This window comes from Centropristis striata, chromosome 11, assembly GCF_030273125.1.
Source record: "Centropristis striata isolate RG_2023a ecotype Rhode Island chromosome 11, C.striata_1.0, whole genome shotgun sequence".
Taxonomy (NCBI): Eukaryota; Metazoa; Chordata; class Actinopteri; order Perciformes; family Serranidae; genus Centropristis; species Centropristis striata.
In genome coordinates, this window is record NC_081527.1 from 17958126 (window position 1) to 17979908 (window position 21783).

A 21783-nucleotide genomic window follows, 5' to 3' on the forward strand; every position below is an offset into this window, starting at 1 on the left:
CTGCATCTGTATAGGAGGTGTAATACTATCTAACACAATTTAATCACACTTACTATCAGAGCTGAAATATTTGCTTCACTGTGTGTGTGTTTTTTTTGTTTGTTTAAAGCTCTGCTGGACCAACTCAAGGAGGCAGGCACCAGTGGTGATATGGTACCCAGTGAAGACCTAGCTAAATTGATAGAAGATGCCCAGCGCATGGTGAAGACGATGCAGGATAGGAACTTCACCCCTCAGGAGACAGCAGCCGAGAAAGAAAGAGACGAGGCCAAGAAACGTAAGATACAGAATCTATATTCAGTCAGTAGAAACATAAAGTAAATTCTTCCACCTCCCTCTAGAATTGCTTTATCAAAGCACTGGTGTGGTTAAAGGTGCAATGTGCATTGTCTTGCCACATGCTCTACTCAAAAAATTGTGAAGCAAACTTACCAAACCTCCAATCTTGCCTCATGTCTTAACAGCAATGCCAAATAGTTACAATATAGTAAATTGATCAACAGCCAGACATTTGATGCCATGTTTTTCAAATTATGTTGATAATGCTTGTTAATCTTTTATAAGAACAAAAATACTGGCCATATCTTACATGTTGTACCTGCAGACTGGTCGAAAATATTTCCATTCACCTATTCTATTCTGTCTTGTAGTGCTAGACCACATTAAGAATAATGTAAGTAAGCAGTGTGACCAGAACGAGGCAGCAGCAGAGAAGCTTCGGGGTCTTCTGAAGGGATATGAGGACAAACTGAAGGACCTGGATAAGGCTCTAAAGGAGGCGGTGGACCTGCTGAAAAAAGCCAACACCCAGAACGGACTTAATTCTCAGGCACTGGGAGAGCTGCAGGTAATAACTCAATAAGTTAATCAGTCATGAGCAACACGTGAACTTGTTGGTTAATGTTTCGCAAGTAAGGAAATCATAATGAGGATCATACCATATGTATATATTGGGTTATAAATGATTACTGTAAAATGGTTTATAACATAAAAGTGCTGTTTAACATTAAGATTACCCTGTAGGATATTATTGCTATTCATGGTCATGCCACAGTTGTACTCTAAACAGATTTATGTTCTCCTTACAGAAACGTATTAACGACTTAACAAAGGAGCGGGCAGTCGTCGCGGACCAAATAGACATGGCGGAAAAAGAGCTGCAGAAAACAGAGGATTTGGTGCAAAAGCTATCTGACAGCAAACTGGTACGTTTGACAAACTGTGACCTGCATGTCCTTTATGCACTTGCATATCTCATATTTTCTTCTCAGCACGAGCCAAAACATTTTGACATGCTGTAACTATGTTATAATAAAAGGCCTCATCTCTGATCTCACATGAGCGGGCTGTCAGGTCCCAACATGCCTTCGACTCAGATAATGATCCTTGTTTTTGCTCGCTGTGCTCTGAGGCGAGCTAAATGGCATTTCCTGCTGTTATGAATAACTCGCACCCATTCATCTGTTCTTCTCCTCTGTAGGAATATGAACAGCTGGCAGCACAGCTGGATGGTGCCAAGACTGACTTGACTAAGAAGGTGAATGAGATTGCAAAGGCTGCAGCCAAGGAGGACATTGTGGAGGCTGCAGAGGAGCATGCTAAAAAGCTTACCAAGCTGGCAAAGCAACTTGAGGAGTAGGTCTTTGTGCACACAATAAAACAAAGATTTCATTGTAACCTTACGTCAAATAAGTGGATTTAAGGAAATCATTTATATCCATTCTCCATTTGTCTTGGGTTCATTTTCTTCCTTTGTCATCCTGTATTACAGTGCTGTGAAGGACGCAAGTGGACGATCTGAGGTGCGTGACGCCAAAGATGCAATTGATGCCTACAAAAATATAACAGATGCAATTAATGCGGCTGAGAAGGCAGCCAACGAGGCCAAAGATGCTGCCCAAAACGCCTTAGACGTAAGCCACATACATGCTTCTTGGAATGATATGACATGCATTAAGTTTCAGGTAAAATATTCAAGAATATTTTTAAATTTTAACTGTATTTAAAAAAAATATTTTAGAATGTAGAAGACCAGGACCTCAAAGGGAGAGCAAAAGCCCTGAAAGAGAACGGCGATGAGCTCCTGAACAATGCAAAGGACCTAGAGAGCGATATTCAAGGTATTCATCCTCACTATGAAACTCTTTTTCTTAAAAACCAAAAAGCCAGTCACTAATTCTTGGTCTTCTTTAACAGACACTCAAAAGGACCTTAACGGTGCCAAGAAGCGCCTGAAGGATGCTGACAAGAAGAAGAAAGCTCTGCAGAATGACCTGCTAGATGCCCAGAACCAACTAAATAACATTAACAGAGGTAGAACAAGTCAAGGAAATATTTACATATTTGGTATTACATATTTTAACTGATTGCCAAGGTTTATATTTCCTCTTCATTTTCACCTGATCATTAATTTCTCCAAATCAGATGACATTGGTGCCATTATTGATGAAGCCAAGAGGAAGGCAGCTTCAGCCAATAACACGGCTAGCGACACTATGGACAAACTGAATAACATGAAAAAGGATATCAGCAACATCAAAGTGGCTTCTGGGGGTGGTAACCTGGACAATTTATTGAATGATGTGGACAAGTCAGGTAAGATTTGGAACAGATGTCTTCACATTAGGCAAAACCTTTCTTGTATGTACTTTTTGGTACAAATAAAACCCTTTTTTATATTATAAGTATAAGGGAAAAGTAAAGATGCTGCATTTTCTTTTACACATTGCAACATGTTTTCTCTCTTATCTTTTACTTCCAGTGAAGGACTTGCTGAAAACAATCCCAACTCTGGATGATAAGATCTCAGAGGTAGAGAACCTGACCTCGCAGTTCCCCGTTGGCAACATATCTGAGAACATCAATAAGCTCAAAGACCTCATTGAACAAGCCCGCGATGCAGCAAACAGGGTGAGGTGTCATTCTGTAACTACATCCATAACCTCCTTTTTTTTTTACTGTTTTTCCTTGATGGGTCTAATTTCCCTCTTTATGTTTCCAGATTGTGATTCCGATGAACTTCAGAGGTGATGGCCACGTGGAGTTGCGTGCGCCAAAGAATCTGGAGGACCTGCAGGCCTACACAGCCATGTCTCTGTCGCTGCAGAGACCTGATGGCACTGGAAGGGGTGATGGAAGACGCAGACGCAGACGCAGACAGACCGCAGACGACATGTTTGTGTTGTACCTTGGCAATAAAGATGTAAGTGACTCCAAATGCAAATGAATAGTTCAATATGAAGATTTATATTGTGGTTGTAGACAAGGCATTAACAAACTGCGTCTTTTAGTCTTCTAGTAACTACATCGGGATGGTTCTGAGGTCCAACGTACTGTACGGTGTGTACAAGCTCAATGGACAAGAGTACGAGATGAGAACAGATACCATCACCAAGTCTTCATCTGAGCAATCCAAGTTCGATAGAGTGGACCTACGCAGGTAAACTAACAGCACAATTCTGTTGTTATTCACCTGTTTTCAGTTTGTGAAAATTCTTAATTTCCACTCATAGAATTTAAAGTGTAAAAGACCAAGGAAAGTTATAAAGAATGTGAATGTTGTAAATATGTTGTATTTTTTTCCCTGTTCCAATTTAGAATTTACCAAGATGCAAAGATGATCCTCTCCAAAGATGTCACGTCATCTGATCCCAGTAAGCCAATTGAGATTACCAAGCAAGGACAAGAGAGCCAGAACCTCTTGGACCTCAATCCCGCTGATGTTGTTTTCTACGTTGGAGGCTACCCCAGCGACTTCACTGTAAGCAGCAAAGAAATAAGGACACCATTACTAGTCAATTTTATTCTAAAATTAAATTCTTTATTAATTGTTTTTTTTTAAATTGTTGCCAAGGGCAGGAACACAAAACAGAGGTAGTGACATACAATACATATATAGGAGACGAGACAGAACAAAACAGAAAAACAATCAATCAAACAAAAATATCACAATATACAATAAAATAAATATGTATATATATATATATATATATATATATACATACACACATATATACACACACACACACACACACACATATATATATACACTTATGCTGTTAAAAATAGCAAAGCAGTTGTATACAACATAAAAAATTAATCATAAATATACATAAGAAAAATAAATAAGTAGTAATAAAAAAAAGTAGACAACTCTGGATATCTTCCATGGCCCAGCAGGGGATGTTTTGTCTAATTTTTAAAACTCATTAATGCCTTTTCCTGTATTGCTTCTCTTTAGCCACCACCTTCTCTAAAACTCCCCAAGTACAAGGGCTGCATTGAGTTCTCCTCTTTCAACCACAAAGTGGTCAGTCTCTACAACTTCCAAGTGGCAGAAAACATCAATTTGGAGGCTGTGTGCAAGAGGTAGGTCCTAGTAGGATTAGTTTTGAGAATAACTAATCTCGAGATTGTGTTTTAGCTATTAACATTTCTTTGCCTTTTCTTGAATCAAGTTAACCTGTGACGTTATTTCAACAAGCAGCAATCCCCCCACAGGCACCACAAAATAACCTGCATTCTTTCTATTGACCTGCAGGGGGCGACTCTACTGGTTTCAAAAAAAGTCTATTAGAAAATGACCCTTTTTTCTCACTAGATGTATTACCTCAGTAAACATTCTCATGAAGATGGTTATGGACTCACTTATTAGTTTCAAGTCTTCTTCAATACAGCATAATTTTCATTTTGTAAATAATGGTCACATTTAGAGTATAAAACTGTGTGATTGACAAGTTTCGGTCTTTAGTTTGATATTCATTGCAAAGTCAGATTTTTAATACATTCATTTCTCACTTTTTCTCCCCTGTCTAGATATGTACCTCCGGAGGATTCTAGCTTCTATCAAGGCACAGGATATGGCAAAGTGTTAATAGAAAATTTAAATAGTAATCATCTCATCACCGAAATGACGGTCTTGTCTCGTTCAGAAAACGGTCTGCTCTTTTACACAGAGGCTGAGGTAAATTATTGTTCATATGGTTACTTTAAAGAGCGTAGGTTCTGATGATTTTTTAGAAAATAAATGAGCACTAGAATTTGATAACTCTGTTTCTCCTGCATTATAGGATATATACGTCATGGCAACGATAGAGAAGGGCTTCGTTGTGCTACATAGTAATGGGCTCGCTGCACCAACTACATTAAAGGACAAAGTATTCCCGGTAAGAACCTTTATTGATTGTTTTCTGCAATCACTTGGATTCTTTTCTTGACAATTACCATTGTTCAACTAGATAACATATGTATGTACATTAAGAAACAACATTATTTTTTGCTCCTCTATCTTCTCTTCAGACTAATGACTGGACATCATTCCGAATCATTATTTCAGCGAAGTCAGTAAGGATCCAAATATCCAAAACAGTGAATGTGAATGTACTCCTTACATTAAATTACAGTACATTAAAAGAGTACTATGTTGGTGGTGCTCCACAAGACTTGAGGGAACAGTAAGTAGTTGTCTTCCTAATCATTGTGTGTTTTAAATTAGGTGGTCAACCTTTTCCCACTTTATTGAGTGTAACTTTCTCCTCCTCTCCACAGACATAACATCACTATGCAGCCATTCAAAGGATGCATAAAGGGTATAAAGCTGGATAGAGACTTTAAAGATGTTGACGTTGAAGTTGGCATCAGCAAAGGCTGTCCTGAAGATGCCTTGGTAAGATGTTAACCCCTGCATCCTAAACCAGTTCCCAGAATTAATATGACAGCCCAAACCACACTTATGAATCAACTGATTAACTAATGTATGGCGTCCATGTTCTAGGTTTCTCGTAAAGCAGAGCTCACGAAAGGGAGCTCTCTGTCAGCTGACCTCCAAGGTTTTAGCCTGGCCAATGACTTTACCGTCTCCCTCGGATTCAAGAGCACAGAGAATCAGGGTCTCATCTTGCAAGACAAACAGGCGGTCAGTTCCTACATTTGTTTTGAAATCTGATGTTTCAATTCTGTCTTATTGGGATATAATTGTGTGATACACAACAGATAGATGGCCAGTTTTAAAACCTTTTTTTTCCCTTTTCTGTTTTCCAGACTAATGGAATTAATCTTGAAATGGACAATGGCCATGTTGTACTCAGTTTCAATGACAAAAAATGGAAATCAAACAAACAATATCATGATGGCAAGTGGCACTATTTGACCGCAACGCAAAGAAGTGGAAGGTATGAAAGAGACACAATAAATCATGTTGATATCAATGCATATTAAACATTGTTGATGACTGGACAAGTAAGACATTGGGTGTGATTTTAATTTTGTATTAATGACAAAAAGGGCTTGGTTTCAAGGATGGATAAAAAATTTGTTAAATACAATGCCACAAATAATAAACAACCCTCTGCCAGATCCTCAATAACTGCTTGAATCTAAAGCTTGCATACACAAAAAACAAAAACATGATGATTTTTTTTCAAACAGCATGGAGCTGCTTATTGATGACATCGACAAGGCTAACCTGCAGAGCGGCAGCACTTCCATTCCTGACACAAAAGGCTCCCTGATCCTGGGAAAAGAGACGTTCAGAGGCTGCGTTTCCAACCTCTACACAAGACGGTAATGTCTCCTCACTTTGTATTGTATTGTGGGGGCCACAATTTTTCATCGACACTACCACAGGTTTAATATTTTCTTCCATGACTGTATAACACAAGACAAAAAAAGAGCAGCATTGAGAAACAGAAAGTATTATCTCGATTATCTCATTTTTATAATCGTTAAAACCAAATTTGTAATTGCAAATTATATAAAATTTGATTAGTCTGCCAGCCTTGGTATGGTGTTTATATTATATCTGTGTATTTGTTCTGTTTGCAGGCCGGCCAATCTGTACAAGGCTGAGGACCTCAGCACCTTCACGTCTTCCGGCGAGGTCTTCCTGGATGTGTGTACTGCTGACACTCTTGCTCAACTGATGACGGACCGGTCTTTTAAGAAGGTGAGCATCTATTGTTTTTGTTAATAAGGCAAAAATGACATTTGGATTAAATAATTGTAATTCTTTCCAGAGCACTTCACACTGGAGCTCTTCCCTTTGAATTAAATGATATTAATATTTAACAATGAGAGCAGTCGATCTTATTTAAAGGTCTAGCTGTCAGAATTAGCATGTGCATTTTGAATATGGTGACTTGATGATTGATTCCACTCACTAGCAGTAAGTCATACACATCTTTATCCTTCCCTTTTCTTACATTTAAAACAGTGAAACTACTGCACAATACTATTATTGAAGGCAAATCAATAATCTCATGTTGACATTGTTTACATTCTATTTTGCTGCCTTATTTCCAGAGATGAAGAAGATGGAGCCCTAAGACCTGCTGATGCTGACAAGAATCTAATATTGACATTCAAAATATCTGGCAGCTTGCACCGCAAAGTTCTGTTGCTTATGCACAAGCTCATCCATCTGCAGTGTACTTAAATAAACAAGTTGCATGAACATTCTCAATAACCACAAGAATTTTTACATGTATTGTATCTTTGTCTATTCTATTTAAAAAAATCAATTAATTACAAACAAAAACATGTGAATAACAAGCCTGAAATCAGCTCATGTCTCTTTTCTTTCTTTCATGTAACTCAGTAATGAACTTTCTAACAGTCATTCACAAGCATGTGCCCTCTCACTCACTACTGTCAGACACAAACTTACTTGATTATTAATTATATGAATCGTAACCTCACTATCAAAGAAAATGAATAATAATTACTGTTAATATCCAATAAATACAAAAGGATGTGCATCTGAGTTTCTCAGCATTCTCTCACCCTGTTTTACCTGACAGATTTAATGTGAATTCAATTATAGCATACTTTTATATTTTAACTTTTATTGATATAGAGCAGTGGTTCCCAACCTTTTTTATCTCTAGCATTAAAGTAAAGTAAAGTCACAATTCCTGACCTGAATTCCTGAAGTTTCATATTTTATGGATATTTCATATTATTTACAAGGTATAACAAATACATACAGAACAACTGACATAATATATAATTAACCCAAATAGTAATTGCAATAACTTCAGCAATTTTGTGTAAAATAGATACATTTTGAGCAGATTATTTTCTGTGACTATTCCATCAGAGATAGATTTCCTGTTATTTTTTTAAGGAACTTTTGATACAGTTTGATACATAATGTATTGTTCTTTTATTCTTAAAAATCATCAGTGTTTTCATTACTTTAATGCAGGATGTGGTTATGATGGTTAGGAGAAAAATTTCAGTTCTTCGTCGTTCCCTCTAACTTTTATATCTGAAATAATAGTCCAAACTTTAAAAACACCAGTTTTATTTAGTTTTTTACACAATAATGAATTAAATACTTGATGATATAGGCCAAGTGTTTAATTAAAAAAAAGTTGTCTTACGCCCTTTTAAAATCAAGAAGGCATCACAACCTAGCTGTGAAGCTCTAGCGACCCCTCATGGAAGTAGGAATCCCTCGGTTGGGAACCAGTGACATACCGGGACACATGATATTTCAATTTTTTCAACTATTTTAAATTAAAATGCTTATTAAATGGAAACCTGTGCTGCTGTGGGCCAGTAAAGCATTCATAAATACACTTGTCTTGACTTAAATGCCAAATCTAAATAGATTAATCTTCTATCTCTTTGAATCTCTGAACGTGATCCAGCATCAATGTTGCAAAATGCTTATCTACATTATAATAAATTATCTTACCAATGGAAAATTTGGAAGCATTTCCTGAGGCAAAATGTTGTTATTTCGAGGCTAAGCTAGGCCTCATGGTAAAATATGCAAGGCTTCGCAGAGCTTACTGTGTTCAGACACATTATCAAAGCATGATTACATCATTTCTTCAAATTACTGTGGGTCTTGCATGCCTCTCATATTTGCATAAGCTCTATGTATTTGATTTGGAGCATGTGATTAACAGAGCCCATATCACCACCACAATCTATTCTCCAACCACCTCTGACCCCCAGTCTGAATAATGAATTATCAGCTGCTGCATGAGTTCATACTGTGCAATAATCAGTTGACACTACAGTTTGGGCTTAAAGGAGTAATTTAACCGAAGGAGTAACTGAAAGTCCAAATACACTAAGAACAGTTCAGTTAAGATTCATATAATGATATTACACTCTGTATAATATGTTTTTTTTTTGTGTCCCTCATCCTCAGACAGCATGAGCCATTTCAAAATGGTTTTAAGTCCGTTTACAGCTTAATATTCTCTGCAACTCTATTACAAGTGTATTCCTGTTATCATTGAACGTCTGAAATCACTCAAATCGTAAAAGCAACCACTTCCCAGCATGCTGTACTGAACAAAGCTCCTAACTATGTTGAAACCAAACACACCTCTCATTAACCAGAGTGTGGGTGTTGTGCTGCAACAAGAAACTCAACACCATAGTAACAATGTCAGTGTAACCAAAATAAAGCATCTGATGTGTTATTTTGTAGCTGTACTCAATTAGATCCACACTGACCTACCAGTTCATCATTAACACTGACCTCATTAACGATGAAATAATTTCTTCCATGACTATTGACAAACTATGAAATACTGTATGGAAGCCCTGAGAGGCGAAGTCAGATCTGCCCTCTTGTGTTAATGACTTAACAGGAATTTTTTTATATATATATTTTTGCCAGGATAATCTTGCAAAGATCCTTTTTTAAATTATTGTATTTGTTTATGTCTGTGAAACTGTTTTTTTTTTTTTTTTAAAAGAAGCGTTTTGGCATGTGATTTTTGTTGTTGTAATACTCGTTTTGGCCACAAGGGGCGGAAGAGGACCACTACCCAGTGTTCTAAAAACAACTAAAACCATTCATGTTTTTGAATTTTTCTGTGCTTTTGAAGAGTTCGCTATATGCTCTTGTGACTGAAATGGGTATTACCAAAAAAAAAAAAAACTCCTGATGAAAAAAAAGAAAGTCACCTTGCCAACTTTTAGTTCCCAGTAACTTCTAAAATCAATGCTGACAGAACTTTTCCCCTCACTTCTTTCACAGATGAAAAAAAGATAAAGGTTTAAGGAGCCTACTTACTCATATGTCTCTCTGGGCTTCTGTAGGTCTGCATAACAGCATCAGTTGATTAACTGAGTAGAAGATAGTAGTAAAAACCTAAAAACAAACAAACTCATAACTCACTCATAACAATATATTTAACTGTAAGGCTGTTGGACGACTTTTTTCTGACATTTTATTTTAGTGAATTAATCTACAAAAAAGAATTGACAGATGAGTCGATAAATTAATTTTTAATTGAAGCCCTGTAATAATTTACTGAGTGTAAACCTTAGTGTTCTTACCTGTGTAGATGTTTGGTTTCACTGCCTGTTTGTGACACCCAAATTTCATAGTGTATATAATATTTTATATATGTTAACTATGCTTGTAGTATTTTTTATGTCTATACATTGTACTGGTACATTGAGTGGAACCAGTTAGGAGACTTCCCCAAATACGAGTCAGCAAACAATGATTTAAGGGGCCCACTTTGTGCTGAGTGTGTCTTTTGTTTGTTTGTTTGTGCTCTTTTAGGAAGTTGTGATGCAGGCAATAAATGAGAGTCTATCACCCTGTGCGTTACCAGCCCTGGTTCAAAATGCTTATCGCATCGGTGGCCCTGCCAGCAGTCTGACCTACAGCCTTCTACTGCAGGTCCTGCAGCCCAAGTGAGTCTTACCTCGCTGCACCATTTCACAATGCACATGCATGCACACACATGAAACTTTCAGTGGAGGAATTCTAGATGAAAAATGTGCTTGGCTGAGTCTGTGATCTTCAGAACAATGCTGCAGTTATGTCAGAGCCAACGCACACAAACACTAAATATCTTTCTTTGTCCTCTCCAGGCCTCACTTTTCTCTGGATGTCAAGACTCGAGCTCCTGAAGGCCTGCTGTTCTTTGCTACTACCAGAGGAGGGCGCTCTCATCTTGCTTTATACATATCCAAAGGCAGGATCAGACTGTCTGTAGGCAAACAGAAGGAGATCTTCAACAGGGAGAAGTACAATGATGGAAAGTGGCACTCGGTCAGTGGACTCATAAACTAATCTCATGTATTTTGCTGCTATCATAGTCACTCACTAATCATCCTTTATGTGTGTGGTGAACATGTTGCCTGCAGGTCATATTCAGTTTGGAGAAGAAGAAATTTCGATTGGTTGTTGATGGGATCAGAGCCCAGGATGGTCAGCTGACAAGCGCTGAGTTGACATCCATGCGGCAGTTTGTGTCACCTGTGTCCCTGGGCAGTGCTCCAGAGTCTCTTCACAAAGAGCTGAAGGTAAACCCCCCCCCCCCAAAAAAAAACAACCAAATCAAAAAAAACAACCAAATCATCCACAAATTGTATTATATGCCTATATATTCATACTATTATTATTACTTTATTTTTAGTCTAAGAGCCTACCGAAGCAGAGTGTGTCCGGCTGTATCCGCAATTTTAAAATGAATGGAGCACCGATGACAAATCCAGCCACAATCCAAGGTGCTGGTCCCTGCTTCGAGGGACAGACACAAAGAGGCGCTTATTTCTCAGGGAATGGAGCACATGTCATTATCAGTGAGTACATCTCTCTTTTGTTTATTTGTCCATTTCAGCCTTCTTTTATATATGTATAATTACATAATACACAGTGACAGACAAAACATAAAAATGTACAAAGAAAAAAAAACTATTTGATGACATAACATACCTTCTTTTTTCTTTTATGCACCTTTTCTTGGAAGGTAACACAAATACAGTATGTACTTCTGATATGCATTGCCATGTACTGACATATACATACATTTAAACATACATGCACTCATATTTATGTTGTGCTTTCATAGTTCTTACTTGTACAGTGCAAGTGCATGTAGTGATTTCTTAATAATTTTCCAGTTAGCTTTCTGATAAGAACCATGTCTGTATTTTTAATTAAGTGTGATATTAATTATATATTTATTTGACTGAGTGTGAAAATAAGGAAATTACATTTAAAAGATTTTGGGACGTTAGGAGCAGTTTGAATATACACAGAAATGCCCTTTAAAAAATATTATCCATTAAACTTAAGTAATGAATGTTTGTTAAATCTACAAATGTTTTAAATTTTTTCCTGTTCAACTTTCCCGCTGTGCCCTGAGAAAAATGCTAGATATTATCTGGAATTTATTAATTAAGGATAACTCTCCATTTTCTCTTGAGTTACTAGCAAATTAGTCTTTTCAAAAGACACAAATTACATATCAGTTTCTTCAAATAGACTATGAGACTATGAGAGTCTCTATTAAATGTTCATTTCACGTTTCAATTCCTTATCACATTGAAATCTACAGTATCAATAATGATACTTATAACAATAACAGTGATGACAGTCATGATGATATCTGTTTCCTGTATTTCAGATGAATCCTTTGTTGTGGGCTCCGGCTTTGAGCTGTTGCTTAATATTCGTCCTAGAAATCTGACTGGACTCCTGCTACATGTCGGTGACTTCAGCAGGAACCATTATGGACCTGTGATGGGCAACTATCTCACCGTCTACATGCTCAGAGGAGAGGTGAGGCCTCAGTTTAATGAGCTACATCAGCTGTTTTTACTGTAAAAAAAGAATAAAGACTGAGTTGAACTGAGTTTTGATTGGAAAGAAACAGTGTCTTTGTTTAGGGGACTTGACCACTACAGAAGACATCCTTTATATAACGGAGACCGTAAAGGTTTATATAGAAAAGTGTTGTTCCTGTTCATGTGATTAAAAGCACTGTCTTTGGAAATGCTCCTATTTCCAGGTAGTGGCACGAGCGAACAATGGCAAAGGGGAATTCATGGTGTCTGTGAAGCCAAAAACTTCTTTATGTGATGGAATGTTTCATAAAATTTCAGGTAAAATACACAAGTCACAACAAGACAATCATTCAGGATGCTGATACAAATCTTCTTTTGCATTTAGTCACTGTCTGTTTGTCTTATAGTGATCAAGAGGAAAAATGTTGTGCAGCTGCATGTGGACACAGTGGATAATTACAAGATCGGACCACAATCTTCCATTACAACTTTGACCAAAGACTCTCTGTATGTGGGTGGCATTCCTGGTGAGTATTAAGCTGTTAATGTACTACAGTCATTTTTGGACATCTTATAATATGGTGTTTTTTCCCGCTATTTTGGACAAACTATACTACCACATGTATCAACAGAGTATAAATGGGCCGTTTCTAGCATTTTAAAATTGTATGATTTTTGACAAAAATTGACATGCTATAGTATGACTTTTTTGGAGGGGTTCATTTTTTGACATCCCATAATATGGTGTTTTTCTGTAATTTCTTGCCATATCATGCGCTAATATTTATCAACAGAGACTGTATAAGGCCCATTTGAAGTATTTTTAGGCATTTTAAAATTTGACCTTTTTTGACAAAAATCGACATGTTATAGTGTGACTTTTTTTGAGGGGGGCATTTTTGGACATCCCATAAAAGGATGTTTTTTTGCTATTTTCGGACAAACTTTATGACCACATGTATCAACAGACTATAATTGACCCATTTTAAGCATTTTTAGGCATTTTAAAATTTGACCTTTTTGACAAAAATCACATTCTATAGTAGGACTTTTTTTGTGACAAATCGACATACTATTTCGTATAATATGGTGGGGGTTTTTTTGTTGCTATTTTTGGACAAACTATACCACCACATGTTTGAACAGAGTATAATTGGGCCATTTCTAGCATTTTTAGGCATTCTAAAAATGTAAAATGTTAAATATATATATAAAAAATAGTATTTTGATAATAGTAATGGTAAAGTATGTCCCCAAAAAATGCTGTAGAATAGTATGTTTATCATGGAAACATTAGTTTGTCCAAAAACAAAAAATAACAATTACAAAAAAACGTCATTGTATAGCATGTCAGAAAATGTAAAAAAAAAAATAATAAAAAAAATAAAATAAATAATAATAATAATAATAATAAAAGTCATAGTGTAGTTTGTCAAAAATGATTAAAATGCCTAAGAATAGAAAGCTGATTATGGTTCTGAGAAAGACAGAAACAGGTCTATGGTGGGTTTCTGAGGATTTAGTTTATTCACACATATCACATATTCACCGCATGTAACTTTCTGCTGCAGCGACGTCAATGCAACAGATGCTCCCTGTCACATCGTCCTTTGTGGGATGCATCCAGGACATGAGGATCGACAGCGAACCGGTTTCTTTCGACAGGCTGTCTGGTGTATTCGGTCCGGTCAACCTCAAAGAGTGTCCAGGCTGATCGTCATCACGTCTCACTGCGTCATCATGAAACAAACCTTGGGACCACGTCCACTGCCAACCATGTGCAATCTGTTACCATGACAGAGAATGTGTTTGTATGTAAGAATGTATATTTTATGAGGAGTGTGTTTCAGTGTGAGTGTGTGTCTGTGAGTCTGTGTGTAAAATAGAGATATGAGCAGCAGCTTACAGGTTCATCATATTTGCTGCTCGGTTAAACATTTCTGTATTTATTTTGTGATTAAATCATGTATCAGGGCACCAATTTACATAATCGAACAGTTGTTTTACAGTCTGATGTGTTGGTCTATTCATTTTCCGTTGACAATCAAATGCTACTGAATATGCTTGTGATTGGTCGGGCTGCAGTAGGAGCAACCCAGCACTTTAAGAAAACAAATAATGCCTTTTGTGATGGTGCTTTAATAGAGATCAACATTATTAGTTGATTTTTGTTGTTTTTTTTGTTTGTTTGTTGGAAAGTTTATACTAAAATAATTAAGTTTACACCCAGGGTGCTCAATTCAGAGAAATTTCAGGAGCTGCCTAGCTGTTTGATATTCATAACCACATGCCAGCCTCTAGAATTCTGCATTTAAACTGGTTTAATAGACATGGAGTCTTCACAAAGGCCATGAAATCACACGGTTTTCCCTCCATATACTGTATTACTGTTTTGAATTAATTTTCCATTTTGCATTCCTTTTCATGCATGTGTGGCTGCCAATGCCAGTTACACAAGAAAACAGCATGTACTGAAGTTTGTGGAACATTGTCTATGAGTTGAGAACCATTATAGCTTCTAATAAGTCTCACAATTCATGTTTGGGACCATAGACCCATATAACTATAATATTGAAAGTAATATAAGATAAAAACATGTATTTGATGTATTTAAACTCCCCTGCAAGTGTTTACCTATCTGCTTTGTACATTTGTGGGAAAATGTGTGATATGAGAAAAAATATGCATGATGATTTTTACATGCATTCCTGTCTTGTGACCACTGATTTGTAAGCCATTTTGTAATGAATGCTCTTTATATATACTTCTCAGTGCCATTACTAGGTCTTTTGATGTATTGAAACATGCATTTTCACAGATATCCGGGATTAAATGTTCTCTAAATTATTCTCAGCAAAATCTGGAAATGTTTGATTTACAAGTAGACAATTATAATTCGGTTTTTATTTTAAATATGTCTTGTGTTTAATATTGGTTTGATGAAATTGTGATTCACATGTTGGAATACAAGTACATAATGCTGATTATTCTCAATGTGCCCAAATCTTGGGCGTATATTGGTTCAGCTTGAACTAACTAGTTAAGATAAAGAAGTGTTCAGTAAATACACTTCTGAGCAGGTTCTTCTTCATTGTTAACATACTCATTATGGCCCTCAGGGAACTAACAGCTGGAGACTTGTAATCAATAAGGACACTGAAGTCATATCCGCAGTATTGTTTCCGGTAATGTGTGAATTTCCTCATGACCTAATGAGGAGACATTAACATGTTACAACATTATGACTTATTTTCAAAGCTGACTGTTGTTTAGAAGCACTATCTTTAAATCTTTAGGTAAAAAACAAAACAGGTAAAGATAAAAAATATTTAACACAGAATTTAGACAGTTGTGTAGGAAAATAACGTGTGAATGCTTTAAAGGGGACAGATTTTATTTTTGGATTATACTAAAACATTTTAAAGGATCATTCTTCAAAATGTATTATTTTGAGATTCTAAATAATTATTTTTGAGACTTTTATTTTGACAATGTTTGTCATTATCTTGAGATGCTAAGATGAAGGTCTTTCCACCACAGTCCACCAGCAGACACTGATGTCCAGCAGCTCGCTGGACACAGAGCTGTCACCAATGATTCACACTGACTATGGGAGGAAAATAAATGAGATTATTAAAGGCTTCAGGTAAAACAATAAATATAACAAAAAGCTATGAAGAGTGTCTAAATAATGTTGAAAATACTAGTGTGTGACATGTGGAGGATAAAATGGAAGAAGGGATCCACACCTCAAAAATATAAAAACATAAATAAAACATTATTCAAATTAATTTATTTTGTAGTCCTTTGAAGACAGATAATGTGATCATAATGTCAGCCGTCTAAAGTCAAGTTACCAAGACTGGAAGTTAAATTTATTGACAAATGTACTGAAATAAGTAAATATGAATATAAAATGGCCTTTCTGTCCTAATTGATATTTCAGATAATAATCCCAGACAGTCTGTCAGTGTCACATCATAAAGGTAAATGCATACTGTTTAATAGCGCTGTGGGGGATTATCATTTTACACGTTAACCGATGCGCCCTGACACATCTACACTGAGAAACAACCCGCAGATTTTCCTTATGTAATAAGTTTGTTTTAATCATACCTGAGTAGAAGTTATTAATAAGCAAAAAATATATAATTATGTGCCAGTATCAATCCAACATCTAAGATAAGAATACTAACCTAACAAGCAGTACTGAACGGGCCCTCGCAGTCCACGCGTGTCGGGGCATGCTGCCGTCGGGGTGTGTGCGTTACAGGGGCCAGTCTATACCAACCCTATGAATTTCATTGCCTTAAGTGTTATAGTGTGGCCACGGTACCAAATATGAAATGAGACTGCCACCACAGTGCCACCTAGGGGCCGATCAATAAAACCTTAAAGGGTTGTCCTCAGGAGGGCATTGACAATAATTGTACCAAGTTTTGTATAATAATAATGCACAAACTATCCCTTTAATCCTCATACAGTGTCTGAAGGAGGACTCTTAACTGATATGTATAAGTTAGAAGAGGCAGGTAGCAATGGTGGAAAGTAACTATGTACATTTACTCAAGTACTGGACTTAAAGTACAATTTTGAGGTACTTTTATGTACATTTTATGTAACTTTATACTTCTACTCCACTACATGAAAAAAAAAAAGTTAAAACAAAAAGTAAAGAAGTAAAAAGGACAGTGGTGGAAGAAGTATTAAGATCCTTTACTTTAGTAAAAGTACTAATACCACACTGTGAAATGACTCCACTCTTAAACTACCTTGTAAACTTTTAAGTGGTTTAATTTATAAAAATGGGTAATAATTTTAAATGTATCAGTTTTTCATTTTAAATCTTGACCTGAAAAGTAACTGAAGCGGTCAGCTAAATGTAGAGGAGTAAAAAGTACAATATATGCCTCAAAATGTAGTGGAGTAGAAGTAGAAAGTTACATAAAATGTACATAAAAGTACCTCAAAATTGTACTTTAAGTCCAGTACTTGAGTAAATGTACATAGTTACTTTCCACCATTGCTACCTGCCTCTTCTAACTTATACATATCAGTTAAGAGTCCTCCTTCAGACACTGTATGAGGATTAAAGGGACAGTTTGTGCATTATTATAAAAAACTTGGTACAATTATTGTCAATGCCCTCCTGAGGATAACCCTTTAAGGTTTTATTGATCGGCCCCTAGGTGGCACTGTGGTGGCAGTCTAATTTCATATTTGGTACCGTGGCCACACTATAACACTTAAGGCAATGAAATTCATAGGGGTGGTATAGACTGGCCCCTGTAACGCACACACCCCGACGGCAGCATGCCCCGACACGCGTGGACTGCGAGGGCCCGTTCAGTACTGCTTGTTAGGTTAGTATTCTTACCTTAGATGTTGGATTGATACTGGCACATAATTATATATTTTTTGCTTATTAATAACTTCTACTCAGGTATGATTAAAACAAACTTATTACATTAGGAAAATCTGCGGGTTGTTTCTCAGTGTAGATGTGTCAGGGCGTATCGGTTAACGTGTAAAATGATAATCCCCCACAGCGCTATTAAACAGTATGCATTTACCTTTATGATGTGACACTGACAGACTGTCTGGGATTATTATCTGGAATATCAACTAAGACAGAAAGGCCATTTTATATTCATATTTACTTATTTCAGTACATTTCTCAATAAATTTAACTTCCAGTCTTGGTAACTTGACACACATCACATCCAGCCAGGTGAGGAGAGAGCTGGAGAGGCTCAAGCAGAGGAAAGCTGCTGGACCGGACCGCATCAGCCCTCATGTGTTGAAGGTGTGTTCCAGCCAGCTCTGTGGAGTTCTCCAGCACCTCTTCAACCTGAGCCTTCACCTTCAGAGAGTGCCAGTGCTCTGGAAAACATCCTGCCTGGTCCCAGTGCCCAAAAAAGGACGTCCTGCTGCACTGGAGGACTACAGGCCAGTAGCACTGACCTCCCACATCATGAAGGTCATGGAGAGACTGGTCCTGGCACACCTCAGACAGCTGGTGTGCCCACTACAAGACCCCCTGCAGTTTGCATATCAGCCCCGTGTTGTCAACCATACAACACAAACCTCACCATATTTTCCACTCATCCACACACTGCTGACATGACTGACTCCTTTCTTATCTACACACTCCACTCATTTGAAAATAAGTTACTTAAATTATGTTAAATAAACTAAGTTTTCATGATCTATCTGTGTGTGACCTCCCTCCTTGTTGCCACTTTAGAGCCAGGTGGTAACAGTGTTGATGATGCAATCATCTACCTGCTGCAGAGGGCTCACTCCTCCCTAGACAGACCCAACACCTCAGTCCGAATCATGTTCTTCGACTTCTCCAGCGCCTTCAACACCATCCAGCCCAGACTGCTGAAGGCCAAACTGCAGAGCACGCAGGTGGGTGCTCCCCTCATCACTTGGGTCGATGACTATATGACGAGCAGGCCGCAGTTTGTGAGATTACAGAACTGCGTGTCTGATCGTCTGATCAGTAACATCGGCGCCCCCCAGGGGACTGTACTGTCCCCCTTCCTCTTCACCACATACACTGCTGACTTTCAGTACTGCACTGAGTCGTGTCATCTGCAGAAGTTCTCTGATGACACGGCCATTGTGGGGTGTGTTGAGGGTGGAGCGGAGGCTGAGTACAGGGACCTGGTAGACCGCTTTGTGAAGTGGTGTGGGGAGAACCACCTGCAGCTGAACGTGAGGAAGACGAAGGAGATGGTTTTGGACTTCAGGAGGAATAAGCCCCTGCCCTCTCCTGTCAGTATCGGTGGGACGGATGTGGAGATGGTACCATCATACAAGTACCTGGGGGTCACTCTGGACAATAACAACAACGATACAGAAAATCGTTCCTTCCTTCTGCAATAAGACTCTATAACTCATCTACCTCTGCCAGAACCAACACTACTGAAATGCACTAAATCTATGCACGACACTTTGCTATGTTATTAATATTATTACTATTATTATTTTTATTATTATATATACTGTTGCTGCCATTACTATTATTACTATATACTGTAATATACTACTATTATTATTATACCGGCCTTATTTATTATTATGATTACTATTATTATTATATATCATATTTCACTTAAAATTACTTTATTCATATTTTTCATTTTATTTGTATATTGTTTATTATCTATTATTACATATTGTATTATATATATTATATTATATACTGTACTATTATTATTATATACTGTCTAGTCACTATAGCATTGTTGCCATCATATCACCAGTTTAATTATTACCATCATCTTGCCAACCATCCTACCAACTGATGTTCTTTTTTTAACTTCTTAAGTGTCCTTGTTCTATTCTGTGTTTTTTTCTATTGTTGTTTTTTATTTATGCTACCTCAGTATTTTATTCCATTGTATTTTATTGTACTTGAATACCGGACTGCTGTGACAACCGAATTTCCCTTCGGGGATGAATAAAGTAATAATCTATCTTTCTATCTTGACTTTAGACGGCTGACATTATGATCACATTATCTGTCTTCAAAGGACTACAAAATAAATTAATTTGAATAATGTTTTATATTTTTGAGGTGTGGATCCCTTCTTCCATTTTATCCTCCACATGTCACACACTAGTATTTTCAACATTATTTAGACACTCTTCATAGCTTTTTGTTATATTTATTGTTTTACCTGAAGCATTTAATACTCTCATTTATTTTCCTCCCATAGTCAGTGTGGATCATTGGTGACAGCTCTGTGTCCAGCGAGCTGCTGGACATCAGTGTCTGTGGTGGAAAGACCTTCTCCCCTTCTTTGAGGAAGAGCTGCCCAGATGTCTTCTTCTTCCACTGTGATGGCAGCAGCAGCATAGGGGAGGTCAGCAGGTCAAGCTGCTCACCATCATGGAGAACTTTTCCAGACTTGAATATTGTCCACCTTGTTGTTTTTTATGCATTTCAATAAATTATATTTACATTTGAGCTAACATTGTCTTTATTGCTGTGTGAAAATGTTAGATTTAAAATATCTGATATAATACAACACAGATAAAACTTTAAGCATTTATGTTCAACTCTTATTCCAGGTGATATATGTCTCATTTAAAAAATGTGAGAATACAATCAGGAAGCTGATAAATGTGTGCTTTTAATAATATGATTTAATGCAAAAACGTAAAAACACTACAGCAGCAAAAGATTTAAGTCAAACTACACATACATAAAAACATCAATATGTAACCTCAGATATTGATAAGTTGTTGATGTGTTTGAGTCCAGTTGTGTCTTCTCATGTGGAGCATCAGAGGTCCACCTTGTCTGCATCACCTGCAGAGGAAACCTTTACACAGACAAATAGAGATGTAAGTAAAATATGTGTTACAACGGACAGACTTTATTTTCATTTCAGTTTTAATATACTGATTATTGTTTAGGATAACGAAACACATTCTACAGTATTAACTACTCTCAATATAGCCTGTTAGACTGTGAAATATTCGGTAACGTAAAATTTGAAGGCGCAGGACCCCAGACTTTATCTTTTTTATTTAATATCATTATCAAAGCAGGCATTTGAATATTAAAACACTCCAGAAACCGGCTGATTGTGATCGACTTTAGTTAACACATAACGTTAAGTCTGAATTTCAGGAGGAACTGTGCAAAGCATGATAGGCTCCGCCTACAAAACACGTCATCATTGTTGGTAACATGGTAAACAGTAAATTAGATTTCCTATCTTGCCTTTGAGCTGCATTCAAATGAATGTAGGTCGGAAAAGATTTGCAAATAATTTGCATTCTGAGCCTATTTATACAGTCTATTATTCTGAGTCCCAGGATTGTATTGTGAGATTTCTTTGTTTTTTAAAGTCAGTCAAACAAAGACATCATTTCCAGATACGATCTCTATTATATTTTTTCCTGATTATTTTAAGAACGTTTGTAATCATTTTTGATACTATTCGTCACACCGTTAAAAAATCGCCTAAATCATTTTTTGTCAAATGTATTATTTTTTCCTTAAATCATCTCCTCATGACGCCGACCACCTATGGTAAAATCGCCTACATCCTCAGTTGATCAGACACTTTATGTTATGGGATGTGTCATGAACATTAATTACACTTTGAAGTAACATTGATGCTCACGATACTTTTCATGTTTCTGACAGGCTTGAGTGACTCTTATGTAAACACCTTCAAAATAGAGTGTTACAATATCTTGCTTAAG

The 21783-nt window shown here is 36.9% G+C and overlaps 1 protein-coding gene across 1 annotated transcript in view; it reads left to right on the forward strand.

The window, feature by feature from the left end:
- LOC131980768 (laminin subunit alpha-3-like) overlaps window positions 1–15411 on the forward strand; it is a 64252-nt gene extending 48841 nt beyond the window's left edge. Inside the window, exons 49-77 of the mRNA XM_059345069.1 lie at window positions 110–277; window positions 651–847; window positions 1089–1205; window positions 1481–1635; window positions 1772–1913; window positions 2021–2120; window positions 2197–2313; window positions 2425–2595; window positions 2762–2910; window positions 3002–3202; window positions 3291–3439; window positions 3598–3760; window positions 4241–4368; window positions 4816–4963; window positions 5070–5165; window positions 5299–5453; window positions 5548–5665; window positions 5774–5914; window positions 6040–6170; window positions 6427–6561; window positions 6823–6943; window positions 10538–10671; window positions 10852–11032; window positions 11128–11286; window positions 11400–11565; window positions 12393–12547; window positions 12777–12870; window positions 12960–13079; window positions 14124–15411. Coding sequence (XP_059201052.1) covers window positions 110–277; window positions 651–847; window positions 1089–1205; window positions 1481–1635; window positions 1772–1913; window positions 2021–2120; window positions 2197–2313; window positions 2425–2595; window positions 2762–2910; window positions 3002–3202; window positions 3291–3439; window positions 3598–3760; window positions 4241–4368; window positions 4816–4963; window positions 5070–5165; window positions 5299–5453; window positions 5548–5665; window positions 5774–5914; window positions 6040–6170; window positions 6427–6561; window positions 6823–6943; window positions 10538–10671; window positions 10852–11032; window positions 11128–11286; window positions 11400–11565; window positions 12393–12547; window positions 12777–12870; window positions 12960–13079; window positions 14124–14266 — 4154 coding nt within the window. The 3' untranslated portion in view covers window positions 14267–15411. The remainder of the gene's footprint in view (window positions 1–109; window positions 278–650; window positions 848–1088; window positions 1206–1480; window positions 1636–1771; window positions 1914–2020; window positions 2121–2196; window positions 2314–2424; window positions 2596–2761; window positions 2911–3001; window positions 3203–3290; window positions 3440–3597; window positions 3761–4240; window positions 4369–4815; window positions 4964–5069; window positions 5166–5298; window positions 5454–5547; window positions 5666–5773; window positions 5915–6039; window positions 6171–6426; window positions 6562–6822; window positions 6944–10537; window positions 10672–10851; window positions 11033–11127; window positions 11287–11399; window positions 11566–12392; window positions 12548–12776; window positions 12871–12959; window positions 13080–14123) is intronic.
- Window positions 15412–21783: the final 6372 nt, after the last annotated feature.